Source organism: Paramisgurnus dabryanus, chromosome 1 (assembly GCF_030506205.2).
Source record: "Paramisgurnus dabryanus chromosome 1, PD_genome_1.1, whole genome shotgun sequence".
NCBI classification, from domain to species: domain Eukaryota; kingdom Metazoa; phylum Chordata; class Actinopteri; order Cypriniformes; family Cobitidae; genus Paramisgurnus; species Paramisgurnus dabryanus.
In genome coordinates, this window is record NC_133337.1 from 67,536,519 (window position 1) to 67,557,811 (window position 21,293).

At 36.9% G+C, this 21,293-nt stretch overlaps 1 protein-coding gene across 3 annotated transcripts in view; it reads left to right on the top strand.

The window, feature by feature from the left end:
- LOC135739372 (zinc transporter ZIP11-like) overlaps positions 1–21,293 on the top strand; it is a 167,529-nt gene that overhangs the window by 139,153 nt on the left and 7,083 nt on the right. For all 3 annotated transcript variants that reach the window (XM_073815883.1, XM_073815885.1, XM_073815884.1), the window contains exon 7: positions 4,931–5,000. In XM_073815883.1, coding sequence (XP_073671984.1) covers positions 4,931–5,000 — 70 coding nt within the window. The remainder of the gene's footprint in view (positions 1–4,930; positions 5,001–21,293) is intronic.

The window sequence follows — 21,293 nt, forward strand, 5'->3', positions numbered from 1 at the left end:
CAGCAATGGGTTTTAAGAGTTGGACACAGTGAATGTTTTAGACCTCATTTTTAAAAATATTTCCTAAACAGACCTTCGAGATTATGCACATGTGTCTTCTGTTTTCAGAAATGTATTGTAAGTCTTGATTTAGTTTTTGGGTTGTATTAGAATAAGTTTTCATGCTTGATTTCTTAAAACAGCACGTAATTTTTCACACATTTTACATTATTGCAGCACTAGTTTTGAATGGTCTATTGTAGTTTATTTCTCTTTAAAGGGGTCATATGATGCAATTTCATGTTTTCCTTCATCTTGGCGTGTTAAAAGCTGTTTGTGCATTTAGAAGATCATCTGTAAAGTCACAAACCGAAGAAGGCTAAAAATGAGGGCTCATCCTTGTCTTTCTAAAACGTCTCATTAAAACACGTCCCCACATATCTACATCACTGCGTTGTAAGATTTGCGTAACATCACCCAAATGTATTTACAAGAAAAGGTGTAACTTTATACTCGCTGTAGTATTGTTGCTGTCACCACCATGTTGTAGAGACGCTGTGCTTTTGGAGCTGATATTCCTTATTTTGAAGGGTGTAACATTTCCGTCATACACTTGAGGTATTCCGCAGTCACACACTTGAGGTATTGGCATAAGACTGCGGAAATGTATATGCAAAGAAAAGAAGGCTTAACTTTATTCTTGTTGTAGTATTGTTGCTGCCGCCGCCATGTCTTGGAGATGCTATGCTTTTGGAGCTGATATTTCACAAATGGTAAGGGATAGTGATGGGGACGAGACCGCCTATGCCGAGTCAGAGTCAAGACCGAGTCTTTGAAGGGTCGAGACCGAGTCGAGACCAAGTCCGTTGGTTTTCAAATACAGTCGAGTCCGAGTCAAGACCTAGTCTTTGATGAAGCATGTCTGAGTCGAGACCGAGTCTTTTAGGAGTTGAGACCGAGTCGAGTCCAAGACCATAAAAACATGTCAGTTTTCATATTCATGATTTAATATCACCCCAGTTAATAATCAACAGTTAGGGCTACAGACTAAGCTGGATTGGAAATTGTTTAGAGGATCAGTCTTAAAGCTATGGTCTACGATTTCAAAGATTGTTCATTATTAATAACCTTGTTTAGATGCTGGTTATGGTTCTACAGTAAAATCCTAACAATATGAAGAGAAAAAAGAATGAAAAAAATCCATTCACTCTATTGGGTGTACAGCGGCAGAGAAGTTGACCAATGTAAGCTGTCCGGCCGGACAGCTTACATTGGTCGACTGCTCTCATCCAATCCCTGCTCCACTTGAAACTCCACCTTGCGCTCGCGTCTCCACCCCATTGCACCCCACCCGTGACATGAAATTTCTGACAGTGTATGGTAGCTAGCAAAGTAGCAACAGCTCACAAGTGGAGAAAAAACAAACCGACAGCAGCAAGCGGCCCATGCTTGGAAGAAAGAGAAAGTCTGTAGAAGAAAGAGCAGAGATATAAAGGAGACTCAAACGCCGGACTCAAAGTCGAATTAATATAGGGTCCGCCATTGAACGTTGGAGTAAGATTCAGAGAGATATGGGACTGAAAACCGACGCTGACACAGCAAACTTTTTGTTGAGCAGGTACGCATTTATTTATCCTTTTATGGTGTGAGGTGTTACGTAAATATCTTTATATCAGTCTGACAAAATTCTCATGGTGCCGGTCGGCATTGGAATGTTAGCCGTTTAGCATCGCGTATCATGGGTCAAAGTAATTATAAATATATTTCAATAGGGCTAGCGAGTTTTTGTTCGAGCCGATCAGAACTTGAACAAGATGCGCTGTGTGCTGCTATAACAATTACTCAAAACCTTAGCAATACTAACTAATAATTAATGTGCGCTAGGTAGCACTTTTGACCAGGGGAAACGAGGCTCAGGAGGGGAAACGTATGCCAAACGTTGTTGTAAAGTAAATAACGTCAATCAGTCATAATTGTAAGTGATCATTCCTTCAAGGCTTTATGTGTTTACTGTAAATAAAGAAGCACATTGTAGTCCAAGCGAGCATTTTATTGTATTTCTAAAAGAGTATTTTGTATTGGAGAGATTATTCCCCTTTGGAGCTTTGTAACTTTCAGTGTAACCACCATATGGCTCTATACTATGTGTTGATTTGATGTCAGATGTATTTGCATATGCTTAATTTCCTCTGAGCCAAGAACGATTTTTCTTGGACGAAGATAAGATTGGACCGATTAATCCTGGTGATCATGTTTAAATAAACAGACACAAACACACAGGCATACTCATACTGATATATATCCAGAATGAGAGATTGGCATTACCTGCAGGAGTATGAGGGAGATGGGAATGTTCTGGATGATGTGAAATTGAATTTCACCTCAGAATGGGGGCTCAGATTGGATGTCAGCTTATCAGATGGCTAAGGTGCTGCTTGATTGAAAAAGTGCTTTGCGGGTGTATATCTCTCTTCGCGCTACGTAAGATGTTTCAAAGCTAAACTCGAGTACTAAGACGAATTCGCAATCGGTTGCAGTGCCACACATGAAGTGACCATTGCCGATAACAGGAAACTGACAATGATGGGTGATGAACAACTAACTGAACTTCATTTTGCACGTTCTGCTAAAAGTTGACTAAAAGTGTCAACAGAATAGAAATCAGGATATTAAATAGCCTAAATAGTTACAAAAGGTATGCTATATACATTTTTTTGTAATTTAAAGCTCACATAACACACCCTGTTTCTGCTTATCTCATGTTAATCTGGAGTACCTATAGAGTAGTATTACATCTTTCATATATCCAAATAGTCTTTAGTTTTATCAGACAGATTAGCTGTACCGATTCTTTCTAAATAAACCCAAGCTCCTGAAGGCAAGCCGAGCGAGTCACGAGCAAGCAAAACAAAATAAAAAACATTATCCCACTATCTCTGGATAACTTCTGATTCACTACACGTTCCTGTGGTTAACATTATATGCACTTACGCACCGATTGGCAACAAAACACAGACATTTAATGCAGTTTTACCGACTGCAACCGGTTGGGATCACCCCATACGATGAAAAAATCCACAAGCTCCTTGTTTTTTAATCCCCATTAAACCAAAGCAGTCTCATTAGACATGCCGTTTTGATTCTCTTATCATTGTGAGGTCACATTGATAAAGCCCCGCCCACTTACAGTCCTGCATTACCATAGTTTCCACCCTCAGCGAGTTGTACCCTGTTCACTAGATACTATTGTCTCAGACTGTATTAATGAGATATATTTTAACTGAAAGGGCTCACTGTCTGTTTGTAATAATAAACGATATTTGACAGCGCTGTTTGGATATTATGTATTATACTCCTGCCTACCTTTTAAAACAAAGTTTGACCACGGGTTTATGTATTTAGCGGAACCTTAAGCGTAATCTCATATACAGTGTTACGACGTAAATAGTCCTCAGATTGTATATTAAATTCTATTACAAGATGTTCGTGCGAAATCTGATGTAAACAACAGACTATATATATCTTTATTTCATGGATTATACGCATTTGTGGACAAAAATTGATGTATTCTATTGAACGGTTTTCATGAGTTATTGACACATCTGAAACAGACTGGATTTGACTCGCGTTATATCAACACAAAGGTAAGAAGTCCCGTTTACATTTTGCATGTTGTCAACCGGACTAATGTCAAAAATACTCTATTTATGATGGTAGAGCATCTGTATCTCTGTTCCCTTTGGGGGCGGAGGCGAAAACACAAGCCGCTTAGTATGTAAATATACACAGACAATGACGCCCCCCGCTGCACGCTAAAATCTTTTAAATATACAAAAACTGCTATCTCAAACATGGAGAGGCTTCTTCGTGATCTCAACTAACAGATTCTGCAATAAAATGAAAATCACAAATTTTGAAAAAAAAACCTTTCTTTCTCATTTTCTCGAAAGTTGTGCTGCCGACTTGTGTCACTGGTTTCCGTGACGGGTCACATATTGTTAGCAGCGTAAAAAAAACTGACGTCATCCTGCCCACGAATTAGTGCGCATAGGGGTTAGAGGTTAAAGGTACAGCCATTAAAACAGCGTGTTTTTGCTCCCTCCCAAATCGGGTCATTTTGGTCATGCTATAATAAATGATCTGTGGGGAATATTGAGCTAAAACTTCACAGACACATTCAGGGCACACTTGAGACTTTTATTATATATTGTAAAAAGGCCATAAAAGGTGCCCTTTAACACCCCCCTCCAAAGGCTTTTTGGTGTGACCCTGCTTGTGAAAATCCAGCTAAAGTCATTTTTTGAAATATTACTATATATAAAATCATCCTACATAATGTAAAGAACATTTTGTGAAAACATACCTTTGATATCTTTTATATCGACTGCGTAAGATCAGGTCAAAGATGTCAAACATTTTCACTACCTGCAAATGACATGCATTAGCAAACCATAGAAAATGGGGGGATGCTTTAATAAAGGACTACCTTATTGATGTATTGTACCCATCTAGGTTATCTGAAATATGTCAGCACAAGAACCAAATTTGTTTTTGTCAATGTCTTTAAAAACCAAAGTTTGAAACTGCAGGTTCATTTAATTTTTAAACAGACCACTGAGTTCCAGAGAAAAACGCATTTGTTTTATTATTACTTGATGAAAGTTGTGTAAGACAAGTTGCTTGGGATGAAAAGTGTCTTCAAATCGATGGAGTGCACCAGATCTCACAAACTGCACCAGATGACAAAAAATGGTCTCCTGACAGACTTTGTGGTCCTACTTTGAGTAGTTAAAAGCTTGGCATTTGTGGTATAAAATCCTTTGTGCCTGATTACATCTAATCGCTTCGATCTCTAATTCAGTCGAGTACATCAATGCGCTCTGCAACAGACTGATGTTGGCTTTTGAAAGTAATGAGAAAGTGTGACAGGTGTTTGATTTCTGTTTTTCAGAGGGTTTGGCAGTCGGCGTGGCCTTCGGAGCGATCGGAAAAACTCAGTCAGCCACATTTGAGAGTGCCAGGTAAGTCATTAACATTGTTAAAGGAATAGTTCATCAGAAAGAAATGTGTCACCGTGTTGTTCCAAACCGTGCTATTTGCATACTCTGTAAAAGGGAATCTTTGGCAGATTGGTGATTGGAATTATATATTTTATTTTTATACAATGACTGCTTGCATGATGTGGCAGTATTGTGTGATGCTGTCACCAAGTGGTCAAAATTGGTATTGTTAAGTCTCAGTATTTTTTCTCACTCACCCAAATACAAACACAAAGAATGTGTTGCTGTGATAATTCTGGAGGAATTGTTAATATCCATGTTTCAATGAAAGTCTGTTTATACATGAGAGACAGAGAGAGAGAGAGACAGAGAGAGAGAGAAAGGAAACTGGATAACAAGTGTGCACATCATACTGCCAGATGGAATCTATTAAGCATAGCAGAGAATCAGTGCAGCATTGTAGCTGTTGAACCACCTGGTCTTCACTGTAGGACTCGGCAGGAATTCAATGAGGTCCTGTGTGGATGTGTGCTGTGTGTGTCTGTGTGCATGTACACGTTTGTGACTCAGACTGCCATCCAGATGTGAGCTACAGCTTGCAGATGTAGAGACAACAGACGTGTATGTCTGCATATTTCTTTACCGGTCAGAAGTTTGGACACACTGGATGTCTTAAAGGAATAGTTCATTATCATCCAATAATTTACCCTCATCATGTCATCCCAGGTGTACATTATATGATTTCCTTCCTTCAGATGAACACAGTCTGAGTCGTACTGAATAATGTCCATGCTCGCCATAGTTTTGTAATGCCATTGAATGCGTGGTTCACATTTTAAAGCTCCAAAAAGCAAATGCTTCAATCATTAAAAATATTGAAAACAATGACTCCTGTTTTGAATTTCCGAATGGAATGTTGCATGCAGCAGTATAAATATTATTGTCAGTTTATCTCTTTACATGCATACTGACAGCAAAGTGCTTTCTGAAGGAGTGCTGTCTCTGATCAACGGTCAGATAGAAGGAGAGACAGATGGATGATTTGTTACATAGTTTGTTCAGTAAGCAAACAGAGGGAGCAGCCTGTGTCTGTGTGTCTGATGTGTTGAACTGATGATAGAGTAGATATAAGAAAGAAGCCTTTGTCACAATCTATAAACAATCACACACAAAGAAGCCTCCACTAAGACTTTAAACACGTCTACCACTCAATTCTATTGTACTGTATTCTACCATACATGGTAAGGAGCGTCACATTTCCTTGTCAGAGGACCGCAGGGAACACAAGTAGATCTGTGAGGTATTGTTGCGAGAGTCCATCGAGAGATTTGTAGGTTAGCAGAAGGATCTTGTAGGCGATTCCTGACTTAACTGACAACCAAAGGAGCTTTTTGAGGATGGGAGTGATATGCTGCCATGGCTTTGTGTGGGTTAAAACCCTGGTAGCTGAACATACTGAACATTTTGGACTACTGAAGTCTGCTAAGGGCCTTAGTGGACAGTCTAGGCAGGAAACCATTACAGTAGTCCAGACAGGAGGTGATGAAGGCATGGCAAAAAACACGCATATCAACAACAATTTGGCCAGTCTAGAATTAATACTTGGTGATGATTATCAATCTCTCGATGTCTGCATGTCTGTCCTTCAAGTGTTTTGCTAAATTAGTGGCGTTAGCACACTGCTCTGTGGCAACACTTGCATATAGCTTAAATGTTTCCTTCGGCTTTTCATGTTTTATTTGACTCCACTCATCACTCCTGCTGTGTTATATGTCAACTAAAATTGGCAGCGGAGACTCCACATTAGCTTTCTTTCTAGTACTGTTAAAGGGATAGCTCAATTTAAAATGAAAATATTGTCATCATTTACTCCTCCTCATGTTGTTCTAAACCTGTGTACATTTTTTTTTCTTCTGATGAACACAACAAAAAAAATATATTTTGAGAAATGATGGTAAACACACAGCAGTAAGTGATCATTGACTTCCATAGTAGGAAAAACATATTTTTGAAGTATTGTGATAAATGACTAAGAAAATATTTTGATAAATGATGGTAAGCAACAGTTGACGGTACCCATTAAATTCCCTCATATTTTTTATTCCTACTATGGAAGTCTATGGTCACTTACTGCTGTGTGTTTACCATAATTTCTCAAAATATCTTCTTTTGTGTTCATCAGAAAAAAGAAATTTATACAGGTTTAGAACAACATGAGGATGAGTAAATGATGACAGAATTTTTATTTAAAAGTGAACTATCCGTTTAAACCAGAGTGAACAAGACAAGTAACTGTACGTTTACACCGCCGCCGGTGAGAGCGTCAAAGAAACGCTCTGGCTGCTCTGCCAACGGCTATATAGAAAAAGTATAATGGACGCTCTGACGCTAGAATGCGTTCTCTAGAATCCTCTCAAGCAGCGATTTCCGCCTTCCAATTGGTTGCCACCGAACGTTTCCTCCTTCTGACTCATTACCATAAAGTTGAGCAGATTTCAACTCTTCTTTATGCCACTGTTGCCAATTTTCTGACTTTGTTGCCAGATTTGGCTACTTTCCAGATCCCTTTGGCGACTTCTTTCCAAAAAAGCAACTAGCGACAAACCTAGCAACTTTTTCTGGTGTTATCAGGGCAGCGGGTGCTGCTGCCATGGGCCCTATCCCAAAGCACTCACAGGCGGCCCAGTTCTTGCTTAGTAGTCCATCTCAGCTGCAGCGAGAGAAGGAGATGTTGTTCATCCCTCCGCGTCTGACTGCAAAGGAATCGTGCATGCGGGATGCAGTCGCTGGATGTAAATGTAAAATGTTCTTTGTTTAAAATAAATTACTGTTCAAAAATAAATGCATTTAAATGAGTATCAGCAGTAATTCAGACATTTAAGTAACTCTTTACATATATCAGTGGCTTTTTTTACCCACACTTTCGATTGAAAATAGTTGGCAACACTACTCAACGTTCACAAAGTCCAAGATGCATTTATAAACATTTTGTTTCATACAAATTGCTTATAAATTGCATATTAAGGCTTATATGAATGGATTAATGAATTAATTAATTCTTTATTTCGAACCACTAGTGGTCCGGGGACAAAAGTTTGAGAATGGTTGGTCTAGATTGTCAGTATCGATATGTATCAAAATATTAATGTTTTTGACAACACTGCTGCTTATGTTTAATATATTAAGTTGGATGAACTCAAAATTTTAAGGCAACCAGTTAACTTACTTTTTGAAGTTAAACCAACAAAACTTTTTTACAGTGCAGGTCCTGTTGAATTGACTGTATTTATGAGATGAGCACACATCAGTGCAACCCAATGTTGTAATCTACAGTGGCAGGCTAATAGATTTTTTAAATCCCAGACTATGAATGTTAATTAAAGAATCGTTTTGAGCAAATGGGTATTGGTCATTTACATTTGCTGGTGATTTTGACTGCATATTTTAAAAACTTTTGGGTATTATATACGACACTCATGCTGGGCTATTTTTTAACCCAGTGTTGGGTCAAAAGGGGAAAAACCCAGCCGCTAGGTTAAATTTACCCAAAAATGCTTATATTTGACCCAAGAGTGGGTTGAAAATAAATCAGCATTGAATATATACAGTACACTTTTTTCTCTCTACCTCTCCCTACCATAGTACTATGCAGTTTGTATTCTTTCTACTCTACTGTGCTGTATTTAACTTTCTGCATACTTTCCTAGCTTGCTGTTTTCCAGATCTTTTATCCTGTTGTTTTAATGTACTTTTTTCTCGCTCTCTTTTCCCTCCTCTGCTTTGATGTTTTTTCCAGTAACGTTGAACATATGATGGAATCAAAACTTGAATGACCATAAAGTCTTTCAAGTTTGGTGTTTTGAGGAACTAGGTTAATCCCAGATCTACTCAAATTGATTTCTGGGAAGTGAAGTAGTTTATGTTCTTGTAATTAGTCTTTAATAATTAAGGGCGCTGGCTGGAATTCACAGGGATCTACAGGGCATCCGTGTAAGATCATGCTTTCCATTCGTTAAAGTGTTTGGTTTCAGATCAGAAATGCTCAACAAATTATTAATAATAGACATGAAAGAGTCAGCGGTAACTCCAACAGCTACAGTGTTTACCAATCCTCCAAATATCATTAATATGACATTGAACACAGTAAATTATACTGTACAAGTCTGATCTAGGTGCTGGAAACCCCTTTTTGAGGTTTTGTGTGGGGCTTGCACAACCAAAATCAACTCTCAACCTGTCTAGAATGGGCAGTAAACTGGTATACACACCCTTAAGTGGTATTGATAACATTATTTCACCTTTTTTAACCGAAAAGACCAAATGGTTGTATATGCTGAGAGGGGTCTGAACATCTTGACCCGACCCCCATCTGTATGTTTTTTCAGTTTCTGAAATTGCGACCTCAATCCCCTCTTTCACTTTCTTCTACTGTCTCCATCCTGAACCGCGGCAGTCAGTCAGTCAGACAGTCTTCTCTCTCTCTCTCCTCTTAAACAAAAGTCTGTTTGTTTTCCAGGGGAAAGCCACTCTTCATTTTCTCTCTCTTTCCCAGCGCTCTTCTCCCAGTCAAAGCAGTCCTTGCATTCCCCAGTACCCACATACTCAAGTGGACTGTTAAAACCAGATGCTTAAAGACTCTTCAAAGAAAGTGTTTTTTGGTACCTTTTAAAAGAGCATAGAAAAGCAGAAAGCACATGTTTTGACCAGGAAGAAGATTTTAGCTAGGCTACTATGGGGGGGGGGGTTCCTAGATGGGGCTCATCCTAGTACCAGTCTGAAATGCATGTTTGAGCTGCCATAAATTATCATATATCAGTGTTTAATTGTTTTGTCTCAAGATGCGCACCCATAATGTTTTTTGTAAGCTATGTTTTGAAAAACTTCTTAAAATGTGGTAAAATAAGGCATTGTCCTGGATTAATCTAAACCTTGCCCGGGAAACCACTCATATATGATGTAGCTTTGATTCTGTACTGTTGTATGGCCCAGATGCTGATTTTTTTAACATCTGTATTTTACTTCCTGATTTACTTTTAGACATTGTAGGGCAATGGGAAAGATGGTTAGGGGGTTTTCCTTGCCAGTGCATATGAAAACATAATTTGTGTGTATGTTGTGTGGTATTTCTGAATGGGCTTTATGCTCTCTGCTGGCATAACTGAGCTTTGTTGACTCATTCTTTATTGCATACAACAGCGGAGATGACGTGTGCTTGGGTTGTCAAAACATTTAGGTTTTTTATTTGTTGAACTGGAATAACATCAGCTGTCGTCTTTGGCTGGGGTGGAGATCAAACCTATTTTTAAATTGTGCTGATTTAGTGAAGAAATATCTGAAGCTCTTTGCTTTTAGAATAAGTCATTTTTTCTGAAATCTCCTTGTCATGCTTATGAGATATTAAAGCACTTAGCAGTACTACTGTGAAAAATATTGAAATGCTTTCAAATAAATTATTTAAAAGTGCCAAAGAAGGCATTGATACAATGTTACATTGTTTTCTAATATCTACATAGAATGTGGCTCTATTAAGTGCAAAAATGATCCAGAAACAGTTTTATATGTACATTTACAACCCTAGGATTTCTCCCCTTAATGATATGGTCTATTATTATCTTATTTGGAAAGGTCATGAAAGTTGAGCTCTGCTCTGATTGGCTGTTTCACAGAGCAGCTCCTTCAGTAGCTCTGTGTGTGTGTGTGTGTAAGTGGACCTTATGTTTGAGTCTGTATCAGATGAAGATACAAAATTTTAGGAACAATCGATTATTATTGAGATTGTTAATCAGTCCTTCAAGGAAACCACAGAGTTTTTTTGTGATTCTTGCGGGCAAAAATCCTTAATCTTGCGGCACGTTTTTCTTTAAAAAATGCGATGGAATATGCGGGGTATTTATGCAAAAACTGTAGGAACTTGCAAAAACTGCAGGAACTTTTCAATGATGTTCACGTCACATAATCACGTCACTTTATAACGTTCCCATGGCAACAGGGGACATGGCTGTGCTTGTGTCAAGTAAATGCAAAATTAGAAATTTTCTGCTAAGATATATATGATTTTTTTCTACGAAAATGCGGGGATTATGAAATCATGCAAGCCACACATATTTTGCGCACGGAATTCTGCAATCTGCAAGAAAAAGTGGGGTGTATTTGAAAAAAATGCAGCCCCCACATAAATATGCTGTCTTTGGGTGATTACTGTATGCACTGAATAATGCCATCGCATAATCACGTTTTTCTGGAGGGACTGGTTAATGGACGTTTCTGAGTGGTATGTTTGTGTTTTTTCAGTATGGACCTGTAAAATATAACTGTAACGTCAATAGTAGAACTTCAGCCTAAACGGTAGCATATAGCATTAGCTAACATACAGCGCTTAGTCAGCAGTCACAACTTTTACCAACAGCATTTTTAGCATTTGTATCAAAATTGTAATTCTGTCATTGGTCATAAGAGAGCATTATCCAAATAAATGTAGTTTATTATGTGCACCAAAATAATTGAACTCTATGTTACATGTGACCCTGGACCACAAAACCATTCATAAGTAAGGTATAATTGACGACGGGCCGTTGAATTATTCAAAAATAATACACACCCAAGGTGGTAATGCGACACGACGCAAACCAGTTGTTCATTATTTTCTTATAATTCAAAGGACCGGAGTCCATTATTCCTCATGTACCACAGTTACCACAAACATTGCTCTGGTGCCTCTCATTGAGACATTTGACACTTCAGGTGTGCGGTTTACAGAAAACACCCATGGAACATGATTACATAATATTTTGTAAATTTTCTACCATAAATATATCAAAACAACGTTGACAAACACGATTAAAGGTGATTTTCTCAATATTTAGAATTTTTCCAGATTTAAATAGTATGCCAGATATTATTCTTCAAGCCATACATTGATGGAAAGCTTATTTATTCAGCTTTCAGATGATATATACATCTTAATTTTTAAAATATTGACCATTTTGTGGTCCAGGATAACATTACATTGTACACTATACTACATTATTGCATAAAACAAATTATCAAAAAAGTTCTTACTTGAAAACATGCCTCTGCCAACTAGATTTTTCTTTAAGTTTACTTGCATTAAATTTTAAATCTACATTGTTACAACTGGCTGTGCTGTTGCTCTAATTGTTATTTTCTCTACACTACACAAATGTTGCCATATGTAATGAATATCATCAAAAGGGCTGGAAGGGCAGGAAGTAACCTGAGTGATTTTGTAATACATTGGCACTAATGCATGAATAAAGCCCACACAAACAGATTTTCATCCAAGATCATGACCGTCTTTATCTCAGAAATCTTTTCTTAATTATGTAGCTGTAACTTAGTCAAACTTAATTGTTGTCATCGGGATTTGATAAATGAAGTGCATGTGTTATTGAAAGCGATCGCTCTGTGTTAAGTGTTCAGAGTTTAATTGCGTTAAGCTCAGCACAATGTTTACAAGCTTTGTGAGCATGCTTAACTAAACACACATGTAAAGGGAATTCTGCCATACAATGGCCCTTTGCAAAATATCATCAACAGCTTGTCAGCAACAAGCAAAGAACATCTCGATTTTTATTTTTTTGTTGTATTGTTGCACAAATTCCTCTTGCAAATGCCATTTATTTGAAAAAAAAATCTGGTTGTCATAGACATGAGTGTTTCCTGAGACGAAAGTAGAAAAAAATGAGGTTGAAATTTTGTTTCAATTATGTTGAAAAGTTTGTTCAAATGAACAATGAAGTAGAAGTGAACAGTGCTTGAAGTGTGAGTAAAAATTCTGGTACAACAGTCTGTGTGCGTGCGTGCGTGTGCGTGCGCGTGCATGTGCATGCACGTGGGTGTGCGTCAGAGGTAGAAGATTACTTAGCATTTTGGGAAAATATTAATCACATTTAATAGGAAATTATTTCACTTGTAATCTATTACACTACATCATAATGATTACCAGAAGAAGGACAAAACAAAACAATTATGTTCTAAATTTCTAAAAGATCCGCAGGTGCAAGTTTGCTTACGGACAGGCACATCCTTTTGTATCTCTTCTGACTATAGTTATCACTTGTTATTCAAATAAAAAAAAATCTCAGATGGGTGTCTTCAATTTTTGAGATGATAAATAAATCAGATAATTCACTTAGACTGACTAAAGAAAACAGGTGCCTTATTAACAAAGCTTTGGCTGTTTTAAAGGTGCCAAAGAATGCACTGAAATAATCTGTTTAATTGTTCTTTGATATTTACATAGAATGTATGTAACTTTACTAAGTGCAAAAATTATCCAGAAAAGTTTTTACATGTTCAGTTACAACCCTAGGATTTTTCCTATGAATGAAATGGTCTATTTTTGCCCTATTTGGAAGGGACATGAATAATAATGTTGAGCTTTTCTCTGATTGGCTCTGCTCTGAGGCTCATGCCAGAAGCTTACATTAGTAAACGTGTTGGGGCGTACATCTTCATCTTTTGCGTGCACAAGGTTTACATAAGAATGAGGAAACATTCTATGGCACCTTTAACAGTAAGGTGAGACTTCCCTCCCTACAGTCATCCTTCTGAGCGATTCTCTATCAATACAGCAACTTGCTCTTTCAATGGGAATGTGGGATATCCACTCCCTTCGTAAAATTTTCATATAGTCCTCAAATTACTGCATGAGTTTTGAAACAATAAAACATTTTTGGATTCCATGCCCACTTATTCAACAACATGTAAGTATTTGACAAGTGGCAATCTAACGGAGGGTATGGCATATGTCCTTTAAAATACGATTATTCAGTATGTTATTTAGAGTGATGTTGTGAGACAAGAAAGCAGAAAATAAGAGAGAGAGAGAGAGAGAGAGAGAGAGAGAGAGAGAGAGAGAGAGAGGGAGGGAGAGAGAGAGAGAGAGAGAGAGCACGGTGAGCATGAAGGCTGGACTGATGGCTCTCTATCTAAATGTTATTCTCTACAGCCCTCAAAGAGCACATTGTGCTTTGAATCTCAAAAACATAGGGCCCCTGTTCTCTCAGCTCTCTTTTTCTCATCCATCTCTCTCCCTCTTTTTTGTATATCCCTCTATTTCCTCTCATGGCTCCCCCACCCCGCCCTGTTTTTCCCCTCTTGATTTTTACCATTTGGACTGGATATGATTGAATAAAGTCTTTTAGTTTTAATTTTTTTTTTTACTGCTTTGAAATTGTATTGCAGTTTGTAATGGATGTCATACCTAACTATTTCTGCCATTTTATAAACAATTGTTGTCCATCGGTTAATTTACCCCTCTAGTTCCCCATAGCAATACGTTAGATTTGAGTACATCTATATAGTGAATAAAAGCAGCATTTTTACAATTTTGTCTTTTCAGGGAAAATAGTTCATATTTTTGACTCATCTTGCACTTAAGAGTGTTTCCACATTTTTTTCCAATAAAATACTCTCTTTAAAAACCAATTTCTAATACACCCACCCACATTTAGCAAGAGTAGTTAGCAAAGTATGATTGTGAAGCATATTTAGCTACAAATTCATTTATTAGCAATTTCATTTATTTTTTAATGTTACAGTTTTATAATCTTGTAATAATCTCCTGTAATATAAAAATAAAATATATAAAAAACAAACAGCTAAGCAACACTCATATAACAGCAGTCATTTTATGCTGGATCCAAATTAAGCTAAAAGAATCAAATAATTGAATTGAACTCCAAAATTTCTTGTTGAATGAGAGAAATCCTACAATTTGTTCTTTTAACTAAAACACCTGAGTAACGGATGAAATTTTTTGAGTCTAGGTTACTTATTTATTTGCGGTAAAACAAAATGAGAGATAAGAGTGTGGTATTTGGAAAACTGTCTGGAAACAGTCATGACATTTTGTGCACTGTAAAAAAAATGCAGCATTAAGTTTAAAAAAATTCGTTATGCAAGTCGATTTAACATAATATTTTAAGTTTTAACCTGGGAATAGTTGGCATAACTTATAAAAACTTTTTTTTTAAGTTAAAAAAGCTTAATAATGTATGTTGATTTGACAAAAATGCTGCATTTTATACTGTAGTCATCCCAGATAACATTTATAAAGCAATTTATAAACTCTCCTATCTCATGCATTCCATTTAAATAGAACAGTTTGTAACTGTCTTATCACCTCCTCAGACCCTTGCAGAAGTGGAAATACAAATATTTTTGCAAACTTAACAAATGTTTCCCCTGATGTGTTCATTTTTACCTGAGAGTGTAGCATAACACAATTTCACAGATTTTAACCTAAAGTCCACAAGAAACTGCAAATGAATAATTAGAATAGAGGAGCAGATTAAGGTAAAGTCCCTATCAGAAGTCATGAAGTGTTTCTGTGAGCAAATGTTATCAATCTGAATGTCACTTCACTTGGACTTAATAGTTTATTTTAGTTTAGCAGGACCTACTTGACCTTACCTCACAGGTGTGTGTGTGTGTGTTTTTAGGGATGTAACGGTAATTAGGGATGTAACGGTATCACACACACAAAACAAAAAAACACACGGTACGGTTGCATTTCGGTATGGTGGCCACGGTACGGTATTTAATGCGCCATTTACAGGAAGGAAAAAATGAAGACTTTGATAAACTGCCATTAGTGTTTATTAAACAAGACTAAACATTACAATGGTGTACAAAGTGTAGTGTTTACAATTTTCATAAAAAGGAAAAAATATTAGACCATGTAAAATAAAAAATAAAGTTTCAGTTTAGTTTGTCAACTTTAAAAAACTCAAAATCAGTCAGGTTTTAGGAATTGAGTTATGAAGACCGTCTTATTTCAGAATATTAAATTTTTTCAAATGGACTATTATTCTTATTTAATTGTATATTATAATACTTGCGAATGTAATACTCAGTTAACTTAAATAAACAAGGCATAATGACATATAGGCTGCAGCCTTCCAATTAAGAAACGGCATACTGTACACACTCTCCTCATTCACGGATTCATTCACACTTGTTTTTTGAATGTCTGTCACCTTTTGTCCTTTCTCGTTTCTTGTCACAGCGAACCCGAAATGTTTTCACACATTTGATTTAAAATTTGCGTTTCTTTTCCTTCGCCACTAGCAGCATCGCCCATTGTTGCTCTACTTGTAGAGAGGCATCAGTGTGGCACACATGGGATTATGGGAATTGTAGTTCCCGCATCTTCCTCCGCTCGCTACACTTGGCCGAAAAAAACTAGACTTTTTGCCTGGAAGACCTTACGTTTTGTTGAATCATGTAACCATGATGATTTCGAAAAAATGTGATACAGGAATACCGCAAAATGTATAGTACCCTTACATCCCTAGAAATAATGCATAAATACATCCAGCTAACACTGTAAACCCGGAAAAGTTGAATATACTTAATAAACTGGAGTAAAGTTGTTGCCCTTAAAAACTAAAATCAGTACATTTAACTTAAAATAAAAATTAACTGTATTTGCTGAATTAAGTCGGAATTACCAGAAATTTTAAGTTTATAATTTCAATTGCTCTGTCCAACATACTGTGGAGAGAACTAAAATGAACAGGGTTAATGTAAGTAAGCACTGATCACCTGAACAGTGATGTCACAATGAATAAGTCCTTGAATAAGACACCTAACCCCAGCTGCTCCCGACGACCTGGCTGGCGCCTTGCATGGCTGACACCGCGGTTGGTGTATGAATGTGTGAGTGAATGGGTGAATGTGAGGCTAATTGTAAAGCGCTATGGATGGCCTGTTAAAAGCGCTATATAAATGCAGTCCATTTACCATTTACCATATTACATTTTATTAACAATATTTCACTTTTTTATCAGTTCTTATTCTGTGAAAAAGCATACAGTAATAGTCAAAATATTCAGGCGCTAAGGATTATGGGTATTTTTATACTTATACTGACAATTGTAAGTTCATTTTACTTGAATGTTTATGTTTAATGAATTTTATACACTTAATATAATTATGCAGCTGGTTGCCAGTAACTTACTTTAGAAGACTGAAAATCTTTCATGTTTGTTTAACTTTTAACAAACTGTTGCCAGTAAATAACATAAATGTAAAATCTACAGTAAGTTACTGGCAACCAGCTGACAGTAACATTGTAATTTCTACAGAATTTTTTTATTTTTAAAGTGTAAAAAAAGTGTACAATAAATTACATTCTTATTACTGATTTTGACCTTGAAAGGTTTTTATTAAAAGTTTTTAGTCTTTCCCTATATACAGGTAGGCTGTGTTGCCAAAATGGTTGCTAATAAAACTGACGTACCTTAAAGGTATTTTGGTCTTAATATGTAAATGTACGTAATTCTGGATAAAGCAAAACTCTGGGTTATGCCTTCTTTCAGACAAACTAATGTGAAATGACAAGCCAGCACAAACATTAGGGTCACCATCTTACACGTGCCAATAAAAATTTGCATTAATGTGAATGCAGTACTCAGCAAGAAATAACATCTTGTAAAGTTTTGCATTTTGTTTTGTGTGAGATGAGACTGTCGGCAAAGCAACCAGATTTATGTTGAGTCCCTCTAAGTATATCTCTCTAAAAACAAAACTTTTTAGGTACAGATATGTATACATTTGATACCAATATACATTTCAGGCACTAATATACACTCTTTGGTACCAATATGTAGCCTACCTCTGAGATACTAATACGTGAAATATTTAGGTGCAAAGATTAGGGATGCACCGATAGGATTTTTTTGGGGCGATACCGATTTAAACAGATAACTTCTGGCCAATGCCAATACCGATATTAAACACTTGTATACAATACTATACAGTTGGTCTATTAGCTAGTTTATTTCTGCATCAAATAATTTTTACTGAACATGGATTGGATCTAATTAACATTCAACTGACCAACATAATAAGAGAGGCACAAATTAAGCTAAAACAAATATAAGAAGACAGCATGACAACCCTCAAAGGTGGTTTTTGCTATTCACTATTTATTTTATTAAAGGAATAGTCTACTCATTTTCAATATTAAAATATGTTATTACCTTAACTAAGAACTGTTGAATCATCCCTCTGTCATCTGTGTGTGTGCACGTAAGCACTGGAGCGCGCTGCGACGCTACAATAGCATTTAGCTTAGCCCCATTCATTCAATGGTACCATTTAGAGATAAAGTTAGAAGTGACCAAACACATCAACGTTTTTCCTATTTAAGACGAGTAGTTATACGAGCAAGTTTGGTGGTACAAAATAAAACATAGCGCTTTTCTAAGCGGATTTAAAAGAGGAACTATATTGTATGGCGTAATAGCACTTTTGGGAGTACTTCGACTCGCCTGAAAATTCCGCTCCCCTTCTCACTCTCATAATGGGAGAGGGAGGGTGTTACTGCGCCGAGTCGAAGACAGTACTCCCAAAAGTGCTATTACGCCATAAAATATAGTTACTCTTTTAAATCCGCTTAGAAAAGCGCTATGTTTTATTTTGTACCACCAAACTTGCTCGTATAACTACTCGTCTTAAATAGGAAAAACGTTGATGTGTTTGGTCACTTCTAACTTTATCTCTAAATGGTACCATTGAATGAATGGGGCTAAGCTAAATGCTATCGTAGCGTCGCAGCGCGCTCCAGCGCTTACGTGCACACACACAGATGATAGAGGGATGATTCAACAGTTCTTAGTTAACCCTTGTGTGGTGTTCGGGTCTGTGGGACCCGTTTTGAATGTTTACTGAAAGAAAAATTATGCAATTAATTGTTGTTTCAACCTCAGATTCATTGGCCTTGGCTCATTTTCTATGAAGAACATAAAAATAAACAACTTTATAATTAATGTACACTGTACACCCCCCCTACACATTTATATTACATATGTGGTGTTCGGGTCCACTGGACCCGGGGTTAATAAAAGTGTAAACATTGAATGTGCTATGTAACTTCACTCTGTTTTTCTCCTACCTGGGACTCCTGTGAGTGCATGAGTGTGTTTGTATACATGTCTGTACATATGTGATGGATGCATGTCAGAGTTTTCTCCTTCTGCTTTTGCTGTAATGCCGCGAGGATACAACATGTTATATGCCGTGCATGAACATTTGTCTATACCTTCTGTTCCAAACACTTTACCTTCTGTCTAACAGGAACCATTCTTCATTTTACCATTATAAAAAATCCATAGTTTTATTGTAGTAAAAGAGTAGTAATCATGGTTATTTGGTATATTGATTACCATTTGTAAACCCATGGGTTTACCACAAAACCTATGGTGTGTATACCTGCTATTTATCACGTTGTGGGGACCAAATGTCCCACAAAGATGTGTGTGAGAGAGAGAGAGAGAGAGAGAGAGAGAGAGAGAGAGAGAGAGAGAGAGAGAGAGAGAGAGAGAGTGAATAATAGAGAAAGTAAAATATTATCCATGTATTTTCATCATTCTAAAGTGTGGCCAATAGCAACACATTGTACTTCAATGTGTGTGGACCAGATGGACACAGTATATTTGTGTAAAATGCAAGAAATGCATACATAACATAGCTACACATTAAAAATTTGCTTCTTATGTGTTGTGTTGGCTGGCATGAACAGGTTATGTGTTCAGTATGGATGATGTCTTATGATACGGCATCTGTTCAGTTTGGGGCCTGTGCTGTGTAGACTGACACAAATGTGTACAATTTCAAAAAGTTCAAAGAATTAAACATCAACAGTGATGAAAAACTTTGTTTCATTTATACTTATTTAAGATAAATATGATTTTCCCCCCAATATCTGGATCAGAATAGAATTTCCTTCTTTTATTTCATATTACCACAAAAACGAATGGCACTTTAGTTTATAAATAGTCCTCTACCAGTGGTAAATGACCAATATTAACCATAAATTCTGTCTATATTACTTGCAATAAGGCTAAAGTTAACATCTGTAAACAATATTACATAAATTTGTATGAATGCATTGGTTTAAGATACTAATAATGCTCTGGGTCCACCAGACCCACAAACATCGTCTAAGTAACAAAAATACGAACACCACACAAGGGTTAAGGTAATAACATATTTTAATATTGAAAATGAGTAGACTATTCCTTTAACAACATTAACTCATTTTTTACATATAACGGATTTCTTTATGCAGTTAATTAATAAACAATCGATATCGGCTTTTCTCGTGCTATTGCCGATATGCCCATGGTTTCAAATTCATCAAAAATCGGCCGATAAATATCGGCGGCCAATACATCGGTGCATCACTAGCAAAGATGTACATTTTGAAAGCGTACCGCCCCAGTGACATTTTTTTTGACCATTTTTTTCTGACAGTCTTATATCCTTGAATTATCACATTTGAGCTGGAAAACCATAATTTGACATAATAGATGCTTAACAACAATAGTTATCTACACATTGTATAGTACACGATCATGGCATGTTTGAATTAGTGGAAGTTTAAAAATGATTATTATTCGTATTTGTCACACTTGTATGTAGGTTTCTAAGACTTTCCTACATAGGATAAAGTAAACAGTCAAGTGATTAAAATTTTACAGGAGGGTATAAGTATTTGTATATTTTTAAAGCTCTGTTTAAATAATTGTTTTGTTTGTAGGTATACTGTACAGTAGTTGACACATCACCTATTGCTAATGAAAACAGGGGTGCAAGTGAGTTCTAAGGTCAAAGGTCGCTGGAAACTGATCGGTGATTGGTGCAGATGGTTTTGGGGATTTTCCCCTCATTTCGGCCAGATCCCCAGCTCTTCCCAAAACACAGATGCCCATTCAGGGCAGACCCCCATGGATGGAGGGAAGGGGGCACCAAAAGCCCTTTTGTGCCCAAAGAGAAGCTCTGTTGTCAGACACTGGACCCACTGTCTTCTCTTCTCAATGGAGGCTTCTTGCTTTTGCAATAATGTTGGAATGTTTCCCTTTATGTTTTTTTTCTTTTCTTTGTTTTAATAGAGACTTTGTACTCCCATAGCTATGTGATGCCACACAAACCCTCACACTCTCAGCAATAGGAGTTCACTTACATTAATTGTAAGCTTGTAATGAAGTATGCAGTTCTAAGAAAAGCAAAAATCTCACTTTGCAATGCATGTTAGCGTTCTAAAATTTGAGATCTCCACTCTATTTTACTACCAAGAGTGCTTATGTGAATGCGGAGAACTTGCGGTTCCTTAAGCCTGTCCTCAGAGGTGGGTGAATAGAGTCTCTCCACACACAAAAATAGACCTGCCTCAAAGGAGTGAAATATGCCAGAGAAGAATTCCTGGGGATGGGAAAACATGTTTCTGTAATGGTGAGAAGGGCTGTTGTTTCCAGTTCGCTCCCCACACTGTGTGAACATAGC